The following is a 15,805-nucleotide window of genomic DNA, read 5'->3' on the forward strand; positions in this document are numbered from 1 at the left end:
CTATATATATATATTTTTTAAGCTCATGGATGTTTTGCAGAATGCTAGTGGAATTAAGTATGCAGTATATGTTCATTTGTACAAGACTCACCGCCGACTAAACTTGGGGTTGGCTTTGTTATGAGCCCTCTAACCGGTCATTTACGTGACCACTTGGGGACAGCAGCCCCGTGACTCTTGCACACTCAGTATTCCTTATTGATGTCTTTTATGTTCAAAGAATGTTTACTGTTTGGCTGTTTTCTGCTGAAGCAGTATGGAGTGTAGGGACAATTACTATACGAGCTGCATTCATATAAAATTTCTAAATCATAAAAGAGATTTTGTGTACAACGTCAGTTTCTTCTGTCAACTTGAACCAGTCATTGTATTAAACGTGCTCGAGCACCCCATTCTCAGGTTTATAAAAAGAGCCTTTCAATGTCTATTGGCTGCAAACAGCTTTTCAGTTTTCATGCCCTAGGTTTACACCTAGCTGGTTTGGTGAGTGTTGATAAATACATTCACCACTGAAATAACGACTGCTTGCTATCTATCAAGTTTCTATTCAGCACTGGATTACTGTTTATGCCAGATGCTGTTCGTGAACCGAATTAATGTCCCGTCGCTTCCCGTAACCCACACTTTTGCACCAGAATATAGCTTTCCTTCCAGAACAAGCACCGTCATAATTTCCTCTGTGGCAACTGTTGAAGCGAAACTTCTAAGAATCACTAAGAGACATTGCGCTATGAAAATGTGCCAGTATTTGGTTCCTTTTCTGAACAGCCGCTCAATGAGGTTCGAAATGCTGATTTAATGGTACACAACGTACTGACTATCGAGCACCTCATGTCTAACTTTTTAGTTTTAGCCTCTGATGTTAATAGTCCTTGAAATTGATTTTTGTGGGACTTGTAATCGGGCTGTGGTAGTATTTCACAGGCCTTGACAGTTCGTTTGAAACTACCAAGGAAAAAAATCTTTGATTTGATACGCAAATTTTCTTAAAGGATAGCTTGAATTTGTGCCCTTTCAGAGGAGTGGTGGTGTTATCTGGTTAGCAGCGATTGCTTTTCAGCTGTGGCAGTGCTTTTAGTCCCACGAAGGAAATCTGCATAGACCTGGCTGTTTAACAGCGCAAATCTGTGGTCAAGTTATGATTCGTATAATTTACACCTAATGGGCAGTGCCTTACACCACTCGGCAGTATTTATAACTTTTCCGAGGCAAAATTATATGCGTCAACACACTGCATTTTGTGATGCCAAGCTCAAAATATGTTCTATGCAACAAGCTTAAATTACATTTTGCATGGCATTTTCGGTCATTAGGGAGTTAATAGGGGGACCCAACGCTTGGGGCCCCCAAGGAAATAGCGTGCGGCGGCGCAGCGTGCTAGCCGAGCGGCCAGTTCTAGAATAGGGGGTTTTCCTGACGCAGCAGAGCCGGGCTTGCGTTCATCGATTGTAGCGCCACGACAGTAAACCAAGGAAAACTATTTAAATATATAAACGCTAACAATGCTATTTTATTCATCAAAAAGTACTATTATTGCACAAAACTTTATTAAAACTACCAATTATATAAACCGTTTTCATCAGACAAGACGAAATCGGCCAATTGTCAATCCAGGCAGAGGCCAGGAAACCTCATTTGAACCTTCTGCGCTTTCCGCCGTCTGGTCCCCATGGCAACCAAACGAGGCGAAGTCGCTAAGCCTAGCAGCTCGATCAGAAAATATAGTGCATTTTATCGCTAAAATTTGGTGATGCGGTCATCATGAGACATAGCATAAGCTTCGTTGGCCTTTCGTTTGCCATGAACGCGTGACACCATGGAGCGGTGACGACGAATGTGTGCTGAGGTGAGCGGCTGCCGCTTGGCCGGATGCCGCCATATTGCCGTAACCCAAGCGACCCAACGGCGGCTTGGTGCAAACGCTATTTTCGAAAAATAGGGGCTGCCCCTAGCATTAACCCAAGACCCCAAGCGTGCCTTACGTTCTGCGCAATAGGGGACGCCCCAAGCTCTTTGGGGGCCCCGAAGCTTGGGGCCCCTTATTCTAAAGCTCTCTATTTTGGAGGTGTGACTGTATGCTCGGATGTTTTGGAAAGCCAAGCACAACGTATGCATCCGTTCTTTCAATTGCTCTCACCGAATTGAACTCCAACACCACTGCAGTATCAGTGGCGGTATCAGCCACGTAGTCTGAGGACTACTGCTTTTTATTGAATGTGCCAAAAACACAGTTTTGTGCCTTTTAATGCCAAGAACATTAATAAAGGTTTTGTTGTGCAAAGCTGTACAGGGATGGGAAACATAGTGATGACAATGGCTCTTGTGTTAGCTTTATGCGTATGCTTGCGGAGCTGCTATTAACTGTTGATGCTGTTGATGCAGTGGTCACAACCTTAGGCCTCGTGCTAACAGCTGCTGTTTGCGCGCGGAAGACAGTCTTGTTGACAAGCACATGGTCACTTGAGTATGTTTACATACTTGTGTTTATTCCTGTCGCACTGTGAAGGTGTGTGCGCTGCTGCTTTGGTGAGAATGTCGTGGCCAATGTTTTATCGCAGTCAGTCAAGTCTGTTTGTTGGCTTTTGTGTCAATAAACGTTGTACAGAAAAGACTTAGAAGCCTCGCCTTCTGCTGGAGCTAAACAAAACCTATAACCTAGAGAGACCACGAAGCATTATGCAGTCTGCACTTTGCTTTTCTTCTCGATTATCTCCTCTCTCTGTTGCCGAATGCCAATGAGGTCCTCTTCGGAGAGCTCCCGTCTGGTGACGGAAGTGCCGCTCACGCTCAAAATTGTGGCATTCTTTGCATCTTTCTGTGCGCTTGCAAGGAATGCCGCTGCAAGAAAGGCAACAAGGAAACTGTCAGTCACAGGTCGACCAGATGACCTCGTGATATGCGTGCACATCTGGGCATGGGTTATCCTGGATATCCTGGAACATCCAAAATATCCTGTACGATACGGAGTCTGAACAAGTTTTCATGAAAGAATTTGCCTTTTTTAACGTATCTATCAAATGAAAGTGCCAGCTGCAAAATGTAAGTAACCTACTAAGGAAAGCTCTTTGCAATTATTTTCAGTGAGAGCTTGATTCTCTGGCTTTTTCTCACTAGCTCATGTTTGTTTGGTAGCAGAAGACAAATTTCTAACCAGCAGAACTGGGCATAAGAATCTCCATGCCAGTCAATCCACATTCATGATGTCCGGGGGTATTAAGCACTTTTTCTTTGTTTTTTAATATATCTTGTTGAAGCTTAGCATGCAAGTATGGAGTAGAGTGCCGATTTGAAATATGCATTTAAATTAAAAATGCCTCGTCAAGCAAAGACGATATGGCAAAATAACATGTCCATTATATCTTGTTGAAGCTAAACACGCAAGTACGAAATAGAGTCCAGATTTCAAATATGCATTTAGATTTAAAATACCTCATTAAGAAAACACGATATGGCAAAATAACATGTCCGTTTCTAACATGTGCGCATTAAGGAACATCAGGTGGCCGAAATTTCCAGAGCCCTCCACGACGTCGTCTCTCATAGCTTGGGCCACTTTGGGACATTAAACCCCATAAACCAAACCGAACCTACTTTCCGACTTAGCTGCAGCTAAGTCACCCTGCAGCAAGACGTCACCCTAATTGGCTTTCTATATATATATTTTTTTTTTTTTTTAGTAACTTTAGAAGTTATTTGAGAGCTATTGGCTCCATACGAAGCTTTACTCGTAAGGATTACATATTTGTTGCATTGTAATATGACTACAAAATCATCTTAGGGGTCTTTGTAAATGCAGTCAAATAGTTGAGCGCCATCCAACTAGTAAAAGCTGCTTTTGCTCAGCTGAAGAACCAACGAGTCGATTACCAAGTTCTTGCTTTGAATCAAACACCACTATCACAAATATATACATTGTGACTGAGCCTGTTGAGTGCAGCAGCAGCAGCAGTTAATGGCAAGCCTCGGATCCCATTCCTTACGAGTACCGCACCATATTTGCGCATCGCACTGAAAAAATACTGCTGCAAGCTGCAAAATACCCAGTTATCGCGCTCGTAACTGCTGTACCCAGAGGTTTATGACACACTGAGACTGCTATTAAAGCAACTAGAATAGCACTTGCCTAAAGCCTACACCTTGCAGTTATTCATTATTAATATAAACAGCGCGAACACGAAGACAAAGGACAAGATAAAAGAAAGCCACAGTACAAGCGCTGACTCACAACTATGCCTAAGCCCTTTACTCCAAGGTCCAGAAAAAATAAACATGAAGAAAACGAAACAGTCAAGTGAAACAACCCTTGGGTTCACCTGCTGCACAAAAAATCACTTAAATAAGACACCTCTTTGCTTGAAAGAGCAATAGAAGTCTTGCTGACACACTTATTGTCCATTGAAATAAAATATGATTCCACTATCTCTCTCGTCATCGTCTCTTTGTGGCGATACAAAATCCTAACCTTGTCAAACTTAGGAGTGCACTTCTTCTTCTCCTTCTTCATTATTTCACATGAATGGCAATGTGATACCAGAAACGTTTTGTCCTTTCCACTTTCCAAGTTGTTCCATTGTTCCTGTAGTCTCTTATTAATACATCGTCCTGTTTGTCCTATATAACTGGCTCCACAAGAGAGTGGAAGCCTGTACACAACACCTGTCTTGCATCCAACATATGGGTTTCTATGTTTCACCCCACATTCTTGCTTCTTCGCTTCTCTTTCCCTTTGAATGGCCGGGCAGATCCTCTTCATCTTGAGCGGGGCGGTCAATGCGACGTCAACACCATACCTCTTGCCTACATTTTTGAGGCCATGCGAAATTCTGTGCACATACGGTACCACTGCAACCTTCCTCTTCCTCTCACCCATGCTGGGCAGTCTGTGCGTTCTTTTAACGCTCTTCAGTACCCGGCAACTGGCCTCAATAATAACCGACTCCCAATAACCGGCCTTTGCAATTCTTATCACTTGTCTTTCAAAACTCTTGTCCATGCCGTGGTAACAAGATTTCTTCAACGCATTTAATAATCATGTGTTAATCATCCCACTCTTCACTAATTTGGAATCCCCGAATTTGAGCTTAGCAACGGCTTCATCGATCTCGGGTTGTATTCCCAACAAACATGATCATCACCGAATTGAATCAATAGATCTAAATACTGTAACCGATCGTCCACTGGTTCTTCAGCAGTAAATTCCAGCCCGGATCCACACTCAGTAAAAACATCCATAATGTCCTTCATTTGTTGATTGAATCCTTCACGGTCTGTGAATACTAAAAAGTCGTCAACATACCTGAAGGTGGAATAATGTAAGCCCTCTAAGTTATCCTTCAGGTGTCTGTCCACGTACATTGAGAAGATGTCACTCAAGACCGGTGCAACACTCAGGTGTAAGTGTTGGAAGTTTCCTTGAACTTTTGAGGTTCTACCTGGAGTCCACCTTCATAGGCTGGAAGAACAAGCTGTATACGCTGAAGGCTGAAGTATGCATTGGGTCGAGTGTTGCACCGGTCTTGAGTGACATCTTCTTGTACGTGGACAGACACCTGAAGGATGACTTAGAGGGCTTACATTATTCCACCTTCAGGTATGTTGACGACTTTTTAGTATTCACAGACCGTGAAGGATTCAATCAACGAATGAAGGACATTATGGATGTTTTTACTGAGTGTGGATCCGGGCTGTAATTTACTGTTGAAGAACCAGTGGACGATCAGTTACAGTATTTAGATCTATTGATTCAACTCGGTGATGATTATGTTTGTTGGGAATACAACCCGAGATCGATGAAGCCGTTGCTAAGCTCCAATTCGGGGCATTCCAAAATTAGTGAAGAATGGGATGATTAACACATGCTTATTAAATGCGTTGAAGAAATCTTGTTACCACGGCATGGGCAAGAGTTTTGAAAGACAAGTGACAAGAATTGCAAAGGCCGGTTATCGGGAGTCGGTTATTATTAAGGCCAGTTGCCGGGTACTGAAGAGCGTTAAAAGAACGCACAGACTGAAATCCCTGCCCAGCATGGTGAGAGGAAGAGGAAGGTTGCAGTGGTACCGTATGTGCACAGAATTTCGCATGGCCTCAAAAATGTAGGCAAGAGGTATGGTGTTGACGTCGCATTGACCGCCCCGCTCAAGATGAAGAGGATCTGCCCGGCTATTCAAAGGGAAAGAGAAGCGAAGAAGCAAGAATGTGGAGTGAAACATAGAAACCCATATGTTGGATGCAAGGCAGGTGTTGTGTACAGGCTTACACTCTCTTGTAGAGCCAGTTATATAGGACAAATAGGACGATGTATTAATAAGAGACTACAGGAACACCGGAACAGCTTGGAAAGTGGGAAGGACAAAACGTTTCTGGTATCACATTGCCATTCATGTGAAATAATGAAGAAGGAGAAGAAGAAGTGCACTCCTAAGTTTGACAAGGTTAGGATTTTGTATCGCCACAAAGAGAAGATGACGAGAGAGATAGTGGAATCATATTTTATTTCAACGAACAATAAGTGTGTCAGCAAGACTTCTCTTGCTCTTTCAAGCGAAGAGGTGTCTTATTTAAGTGATTTTTTATGCAGCAGGTGAACCCAGGGGTTGTTTCACGCGACTGTTTCGTTTTCTTCATGGTTGTTTTTTCTGGGCCTTGGAGTAAAGGGCTTAGGCATAGTTGTGAGTCAGCGCTTGTACTGTGGCTTTCTTTTATCTTGTCCCTTGTCTTCATGTTCGCGCTGTTTATATTAATAATGAATAAGTACCAACTTGCCCAACAAAGTATCTTGGTAAACCTTGCAGTTATGTTACCTTACAATTTACTGTAGCGCACTATTCGTACAGACCTGCATTCGTATTCCGAGTTTGCGTCATTATTGAACACGTCGCTATCTCCCTGAACTCGAGTCATCCAATTGGTAGAAATGCCAGAACCAGAAATGGTAGCTACTTCCTGTTCCTGTTCGAGGTCAGGGAGGTAGTAACACTTTCGATAACGACGCAAACTCGTAATGCAGGCCCTGGTAACTGGGTACTTGTTTTGTTACAAAAAACTACTACTACTATACTACTGATATGACTCGGGACAGAAGAAAAAGGGCCAGCGACAATGCTCACCATAGTCTATTCCTCTGTCATCTGATGGTGCTTTGCTCCTGTAGATGACCACCAGAAGGGCCACAAAGGCCTGCCAGGCCGTAAAGGCGTAAACTAAGCTCAACCGTCGGCGTACTGTTTCGTGGTCGGCATACTCCAAGGACGGGAAAATGCGCCGAACGAAGCGGTAAAGCTTTTTGCGAAGGAGCCACATGTCCAATCTTCTCTTTTGGTTGGCTGTCAATCCACTGCAATGCACAGTTTTATTTTACTTAACATACTGTCGGCTGTTCCAGGGTGGGGATGAACCAGACAAAGTTAAGTACAGAGAAACAGTTAAGAAAAAACAAAAACTCTGTTAAGGCACTGTTGATAAAAGTGGAGATTATGACTGCATATTTCAAGGATGAGGAGATCATAGTTTGACAAGCTTTAAATTTGACATTAAGGTCAGCATTTTTATTCTTTCAGTTCAAGAAGCTGACTTTTGTGATAAATAAATAAAACCACAGGTACGGTTCAAATGCCCACTCAATTTCTGGTTGTTATTGGTAGTGACACTAATGCACTGCAGCTTGATGATGCATTTTATTTTAGTGTTACTGACTGCAAAGGGGAAAACGAGAGACTCCTGCTTACTTGAAACAGCCATGTAAAATGTCTTTCCAAGATTAATGCTCATTCCCCACTGAACACATCAACTGTAAATCTTTCCCAGAGACCTATAACGTACCAGACCTACTACGCAAGTAGGCTTGTGCCCATTTAATAACGCTTGGATCGATGCCAAACCTGTGCACTTCAGTGAATTTAAGTTGCAGACCTTGCTGAAGGACTTAGAAAGGTCTAATAAGGTTAAGTCAATTTTTCTATGGTGTTAATAGCTGCAGGAAAACTATGGCAACCCCGCCGGGGTGGCGCAGTGGTTACAGCGCTCGACTACTGTACCCAAGGATGCGGGATCGAATCCCGGCCTCGGCGACCACTTTTCGATGGAGGTGAAAAGCAAGGTGCCTGTCTGCAGTGCGGTGAGTGCGCGTTAAAGAACCCCAGGTGGTCAAAATTTCCGGAGTCCTCCACTACAGCGTCTCTCACAGCATGAGTAGCTTTAGGACGTTGAACCCCATGAACCAAACCAACCAAAGCTATGACAAGTTTCAAATAATTATGTGATTGTTGTTAGATGACTGTGGAACCCAAGTTGCGCGTAGTGAAGAATATAATTTTTAAGGTGATGCTCTGATAATGATATGCTTGCCATGTTGACAAGAGAGCATCACGGTTAGCTAAAAGCATGGCAACACCAACTAAGCCATTGCTGCGATCTCAAGCCAATATTTGCAAACACGTATAAACATGTACTTCCGCACATACAAACAATGCATCTGTGCAACTAAAACTCGCAAAGGTTCCAGCATTGTTCAATAGCGAGCTTTACCTGCCCAATGGAAACCAGAAGACTGCAGCATGAGATTTTAAAATCTGCTTTGGGGTCGATCCACGGGGCAGCCAGGCATCAACTGGTTTTTCCACTCTGCACAAGCTTTCCCCTGATCATCTTTGGGGCAAAATGCTTGAAAATATGGACCATTATCCTGCCTCGTATAAACCAAATGCATTGACCATAAAACTCTGGTCAAGCTGGCCTTGCTCCATTAAAATCCATCACCATCATAAATAGAAGCCAAAAGGATAGCAACCAGTGGTCGCACTCTTAAATACACGAACTGAATGCGCTAAAACTCTGGAAGCCCGTACATGTTCGGAAAAAAATTTATAACAGAAAATAGAATAATATTCCGAAAATTTGCATTCCACATGTGACCACCTCCACGAGTACAGCAAACGGGGATGCAACAAGCTATGGAAAGGGGGGGGAAATGTCTAACCTTTCCTCATTTATTTAACACCACCTCTCCCACGTTGTTTTTTTTATTTCTTAACTACCGTTATGTTTAGAGGCAACAAATAACATTATAAAAAGAGGTCAATCATACACCAGGTGAAATCAGCAACAGAAAATGGTACTGGCAGGCAGAAGCCAGAGTCATGACCTGCCACGGTCATCTGGAACACAGACGTCTCGGATAGTCTGATCAATAGCAGCAATGGGATCCTGAGGGAACCCTTAACACTATCATGTCCTATACTCAAAGGCAAAGCTTAAGTGCACCTGGAATAGGGTGGCTTGGGTGACCACCCTATTGCAAGTGGCAAAGGCCAACCTGGGACACAGGATTCTGCATTGCCTGAGGCAACCTTCCGTGGTCGCACGGAACACCGACGCCTTGGACAGCTTGGGGAAAGGTAGCACTCGGATACTGATCGCATCCAGCCCTTAAAGGTAAAGCTTTTTCTTGCACATTTAGAAAAATACACAGCAGAGTAACACATAAAAGAAAAGAAAACCAGAAAAAGTGTACATTAACCAGCTCACGTCACTGACAGCAAAGATGCCAGGTTTTCTGCAACGTATAAAGCTGCACTCAATTTTCGCATTACTCAGTATATTGTAATCGTCAGTGCAGTTTTTTTTTTTTTTCCTTACCGCTGCCTTAGTAATAAAGCATGAGTTTATTATAGCGACCAGCAATTTTCGCATTTGTCGGAAACTACACAATTTAATGAAAAGCAGTAAATTTGTGCTTCTGTTTTCCCGTTACTCCTTCGTTGACATGTGTCCCTCCTGCCCCGCTCCCACGACGTTGGCGAGAGTAAACTGCCTTTGAAAAACCTCCCCTGGACACGGGACAGCACATGACCAATGTTTACAATTCCAGGGCTACCACCTAATAACCAATCTGCCTGCCACATGGGAAGTTTTCGAACGAAAAATAAAAACATGCATATGTAAACATATGGCCATCAGTATCGAGTCCTGTTAGCGTTTATTAACAAAATGGGCCTGTACAGGCTCCTTTAATTTATGTCAATGGACAAATTTGCACACTAAAAATATCTGAAGGGCCCGGCCGAGCATGTTTGTAAAACAATTGCGTTCAAGAAGAAAATAACCAGGTTTATTTTTACTCTGCTAATTGAGGCTGCTGCTGTCAGCAGAACAATCCACCAGCCCTAGAGCATGAACAGAACATGCAATATGGACACAATGGTGGTAATGTGCAAAACAACATCACCGGGTATTCTGCATTCTCCTTCATTGATCTCCAAGTATGTAACCACATACATCATGCACAATTTATGCAAAATTTTTCCGAAGTAGGTTTTTATGCATTTGGAGCTTTCAATACTGATTCCACACAGCAGCAATGCGTGCAGAATTCATCAGCATTAAATGCAATATTTCTCCAACAGCCACATAATGCCTCCATATAGAGACAGGGATAAAAATTAGTTGTAGTTTAGCTCTGGGTAACCCTAGTTGAATTGTGAAAGCAACGACGGAAGCCTCTTTTGCCTGCTACATTATTCCCCTATCGCGCCCTATCAGTGTAAGGTGCTACATTATTGTGGACACTTAAGCTCATCCTTGAAGGGTATGACGCGAGAGCATAACCTACCCGCCCGCAAATAAAGTCACGCTTCAACCAAGCCGTATGGACATGCCTGCGTGTCCTAGGGGTAAGGAGAATGCAAACGGTTCTGGCAGGCTGATTCTGATATCACCCTCCCATATGAAAGGAGCAACCTGAGTTGGCAGCTCCTGCCCGTGTCATAGAGGTAACGTGAATTCAAATGATATTTTCTTTTATGAGGAGACCATAGCTACAGCTCTTTATGGTGTAGCTGCGGCCACCCGAGGTCTCGCTTTGGCTGTCAGAGTGTTAATTTCGCAAAAAGTGGAAGGTGTAGGCGAAAAAAAAACTCACTGTGAAACTGCACTGTCTGATACCCGCTACGAATATCAAGCAATGTCGCATCACATGGCCAATGGCAATGGAAAGGCTGCCTTCGCATCATCAGCAATTGTGTTTCAATCCTAGTTTGAAGTAAAATTATATAATTCATCTTGTTACAGAAAGCAGTGCAGTTGCAGGTAAGATGTAGAGCTTCCCAAACCTAAGTATGAATTCTTTCCTTTGTTTCGTGGAAAAAAGAGTAAGCACTTTTGCAATATTTATATAATGCTATACTATAAGGCAGTCAATTACAAGCAAAATAAATGAAATGAAACTGCTTTGGTGAACTTTGTTCACTCAACGCTGGGTGAAAACGGAGCACACAAACACAAATGTCCACTCTTCTGAAGAAATTTGCTTTGGTTAACCTGTATGCTCCAGTCAGGTTACATGTGAGCATCCAAAAAAGTTCCTCAATTTTCAACTAACATAAATGCAATAGCAAAACATAATGTCACTGTATCTACATAAATGCAATCAACTCCCAGCACAAAAAGTGTGCATTTTGAGACTAGAAAAGAGCAATTTCTTGGGTTTGAGCAAAAGCACCGCACTGTAGTAAGGCACGAGCACGTCCAACAGTGCTGTGCTCGATACAGCTGGCCATCTCTCTGCAAACATTTGAGAATGACCAAGGTCTGCGTTTAAACATCCATACGCACAGAAGCATTCTCAAAGCTGTCCTCAACATTCTTCAGCAGCGGTACAAATGCAATGCCAGTAATCAAGTCAAGGCGACACTTCACCAGAGCAACATTCCCTTTTCGAGCTACCGCGCGTCTTGGCTAGGACTTTGTCTAACTTGCGCACAAACACATCCACGTCTTCCTTCTGCAGGCCCAATGCGGAGGCAGCTGTCAGGTATGCGCACGGGTAGTTGTTTGAATGCGAGCCCCAGTTCTGGAACGACCGGTCGCCGACCTTCTTGGGCTCTGTGCGGTCCGTCGGCACGGCTCTCGCTCCGGACACGAAGCGGGTGAACAGCATTGCCCCGATGCCCGTCACGGCTTCGGGATCGGTAGCCGGCACGGTCATGGCCATCGAGATACGGTTGTTTGGCGTACGCAGAACCTTCTGTCCATGCTTTTCGGCGACCTGAGAAAGCCTCTCCTGGAGGTACTTGAACATGGCGCGTCGCTCTTCACGGAGTCTCGAGTACCCAGACAAACCGAGTGAGAGAAGAGTGATAAACACGTCCATGGTGGGAGCGGCCGAGCCGCGGCCTGGGTACGTCTGCGCGATGGCGTCGACCAGCTTTTTGTCGAAACCGGCCACGACGCCGCCTCCTACAGGAACGAGGAAGTTTTTGTCCGCGCTCTGCACGAAAGCATCGACTCGACCGACCCGCGACGCCTGTTGAATGAGGTGCATGCACTTAGTGCACTGGATACCGTACGCGTTGTTGACGAGATGTGGGACGTCGAACTCCTGGCAGACCTGCGCGACCTCCTCAAGACTGTCGGGTGCGCGCGGTGCGAAGCACGAGGTCGTCGTTAGGACGCACGCGACCGTTTCGGGGCCCAGCTCGGCGATCTTGGCCCGGATGGCGGCGACGTCCGTCTGCAGTTCGTCGCCGACGTGTAGCAACTCGACGACGACTGGCTCAAAGCCGGCTGTGAGCATGGACTTAAAGCACGACTTCTGGTCGATCCTCGACCAGACGACGTAGCGCGCTGAAGGCCTCTGCTGTCGAAAGGCAAGCATGCAGAGCGCGAGGCACATGCCGGTTGCCATGGGGACGATGAAGCAAGACTTGACCGCGGGGACGCCGGCCGCTTGGAGCAAGTGAAGGAGCATAGAATTGGTCAGCTTGTTCATAAGACTAGAACCGGCGGCCTTTGGCTGCGTCTCGGAGATGTCGCCCGAGCGGCCGATGCCGTGCCCCATGCGGTAGTGGCGCCGGCTGACCAGTGTCGAAGCGATGCGGGCCTCACGTTCGCCGACGCCGGAGTTTCCCAAGAAGTTGTTGCTATCCATCAGCGAGAGATGGTGCAGGAAGAGTTCGATGGTCGCGTCGTCCCAGCCAACCTCAGGGATGCGGCCCTGTTCTAGTAGCTGCGACACCTTGGACTCGTGAGCGCAGATGGCTTGTCCGGCTTGAATGACGTAGGACGGTTTGATGAACTTTTTCGCCAGAACGATGTTGTCGGGATTCATGGCGAGATTTCCAACGCTGATATGTCGGGTCAAAACCAGTTTATAGAGGAGGTCGTGGTCAAAACAAGCGGCGATCTACACGCTTTTTCCGCGAACGCACGCTCCTCACTCGCAACAGACTGCCTGACGTGCCGCACCGCGCACATCATGCATTTGCGCGTATCAAAACCCCGGAAGGTTGCAAGTTTCGTATTCGCTACGCGATCACTGTAACGACACATCCTAAACGGTAAACTATTTTTGAACATAGCCTTACAAATTGAAAGCCAAATAATATAACTAAAAATTGCGGAGATCATGCATGAAGTGCCAATGTATCTTAGGCTCTTACCGACGACTCGGAGGGCAAGCAGAAGCTTGAAGCTTGTGCCGGTTCACCTTCAAAACGTCGACTGCTACAGTGTCATTTATGTCACCAGTATCGTAATCGAAAATAGAAATCGGCACTGTGAATCATTACGTGAGCTCTGCAGTAAAGCAGCACCATACAACACGAACTTATTGCAGACGTGATAAGTGATAGTCCACAGCCTGCACCAATCCAATGCACAGCATCGCAGCATGTTTGGGGCGCAGTTTCGTAAATACCTTCCTCGTAAACATAGAGGAAGAAAATCCTTCATGGAAGTTTAAAAGAACCTTATGGTTATAGTTGACATCGTAAAGTTTTTATGGAACTTTACTTATGTCAAAAATATTAACCAATGTTTTTTAGACAAGCGTTATGAGGCGCGTGCATCAAAGTGTCTTGCGCTTCTTACCATCATACGATCATACCATCTATCCCCTAGCTAAGCACCCGCCCATTTTCGCATCGTAAACATCGACAATCGCGCGTTTTTATCAGCTTATTTGCGGCTAGTGTTTTTTTTTTTTTTTTTTTTTTTTTTTTTTTTTTTTTTTTTTTTTTTTTTTTTACTGAGCTGAATCGTTTACTATGTGCAGTTTATTTTCTGTGGAAAGCCATTACTCAAATAGAGACTGCTCATTCTAATATTAGCTAAGACACTAGTATACGCATAAGAGCCTCGATCTGCCATATACCCGACCGTACATGGCTCACATATATATACAATGCATCACAACAGAAATATTTTAAAGTGTTTAGAATAATTCGTCTTCGTACGGCGGCTACCACCCGGTCTCTGCCTCCTTCCTGGATGAGGAGAGGGGTACCCTAGCTTCCTCCCATTTTCTGCCTGCCATGAAAGTATTCATGCATGACCGGACTCCAATGCGAATCCTGGTCGTCAAGAAAAGGAGACGGGGATTTAATTCTCTCCCTTCACTTTGCCACCTTCTAATTATAGTAGGTTGCAGCCGGCGCTTCCGTGCACCAACATTGGCAGGGGACAGCTAGGATTCATCCTCCGCCACATTCATATTCCAATTCTCTCCTCTCGAAAGGAGATACGGGGATTTATAATTCCTTTCCTCCGCTTTGGCACCTTCCAATCTTTACAGATAGCAGCCGGCGCTTCCGTCCCAGTAAAAAAAAAGTCAATGGGTCCAATTGGGACGACCAGTCAGATTTAATTGGTTCTGCTAATCCCAAATGGTTTGTCCAATGGGTCCTATTCAACCCAACTGGTTTCTTCACTTTCAATTGGGAAGCCCAATGGGTTTCTTCAATCCCAATTGGGACGCCCAGTTGGTTTCTTCACTCCCAATTGGGACGCCTAGTTGGTTTCATTCCCAATTGGGAATGAACCTTATATTAATTGGGCAATTACACCTGCTATCGCACATGTAGTCATACTCCCTTTTAGTCCTGCATGTTTCTTCGTCCATGTCGTGTGGATAATGATACATTTCTGCTAAGTAATAGCCTTATTAAGGTGCTAAATTAGTACTCATTGGTAGCGCTAATTAGAGCGCTAAGTGATAGGAAGACGGATGATTAGCATGCTACTAGCGAACTTCATTTGTTTGGCCGCTGCCAATAATACGTCAGTATTCGAGTTTGCGTCGCTTTCAGAATTGTCTTTTTAGCCTTCGTTTGATTCGGATAATATTTTTGCGAATCCTGGGTGCGCAATTACGTGAAACTTGGGTGACGTAGCCTATACATCACGTACACATATCTCGTGGAGTTTTTCTTTTTTCTTCTTTTTTTTTCAGAAAGGGGCGTTTACGGGGGAATGTAGAGTGAGCGTCAATTCTGTGCGTTCGCAATCTTTTGCTTTCGTTCTTTTTCTTCCGGTGGTTTGGCGGGGTGGCTGGTGTATTCGAAGCATTCGAAGCGACGCATGGACTCGGAATCCTTGTGCAGGGGCGCGAGTTTGCTTTTCGCAGCGCGCTGCAGACATTGTGCATTTGTTTTCCTCATTGTAATGAAGACGTGCATGAATACTCACCGTACGCGGGGCAGCAAATATATTGAGTGCCTGCACATGAATTATTTGCACACGCGCGCGCTCGCCCATGCACACACATTGCAGTTTTGTAGTGATGGAAAAGAAAAAACTCATGCTGACAGCATCAATTCTAAGGACGCGTAAACTGACGTTTGGTACTCCAGCAGACCATCCAAGACGAAAAAAGACAGATCTGGAGAAGGCGCTGGGGTTTGTCGGGGAATAGGGAGCCTACCGGGGAAAATGCAGTTCCAAAAATGCAAAATCCTTCCTCTATGGTTGGGAGATTGGAGAGGGGAATTGCGAAACCACGGAAAAGAGAAACTAGGCGGCGCAAGCTGCA

General features: G+C 44.7%; 1 protein-coding gene across 1 annotated transcript; it reads right to left on the reverse strand.

Annotated features, from left to right (window-relative positions):
* Nucleotides 1-2,188: 2,188 nt before the first annotated feature.
* SecS (Sec synthetase) lies at nucleotides 2,189-13,377 on the reverse strand. The gene is made up of 3 exons (XM_084582481.1): nucleotides 11,722-13,377; nucleotides 7,110-7,325; nucleotides 2,189-2,838 (listed from the first exon to the last, which is right to left on the reverse strand). Exons 1-3 carry the CDS (start codon nucleotides 13,103-13,105, stop codon nucleotides 2,675-2,677), a joined length of 1,764 nt encoding a protein of 587 aa, XP_084438607.1. The 5' UTR covers nucleotides 13,106-13,377; the 3' UTR covers nucleotides 2,189-2,674.
* Nucleotides 13,378-15,805: the final 2,428 nt, after the last annotated feature.

Source organism: Amblyomma maculatum, chromosome 10 (assembly GCF_055883805.1).
Source record: "Amblyomma maculatum isolate TAMU_Amacu chromosome 10, ASM5588380v1, whole genome shotgun sequence".
Lineage (NCBI taxonomy): Eukaryota > Metazoa > Arthropoda > Arachnida > Ixodida > Ixodidae > Amblyomma > Amblyomma maculatum.

Bases quoted from the DNA above. Each gene is read 5' to 3' on its own strand.
- SecS (XM_084582481.1), bottom strand. From the start codon at position 13,105: ATGAATCCCGACAACATCGTTCTGGCGAAAAAGTTCATCAAACCGTCC. The intron at 7,326-11,721 runs GTAGCTCGAAAA...GTGGATTGACAG, and splicing joins AGTCCTAGCCAAGACGCGCG to CCAACCAAAAGAGAAGATTG. The intron at 2,839-7,109 runs GTGAGCATTGTC...CCTTTCTTGCAG, and splicing joins TGACAGAGGAATAGACTATG to CGGCATTCCTTGCAAGCGCA.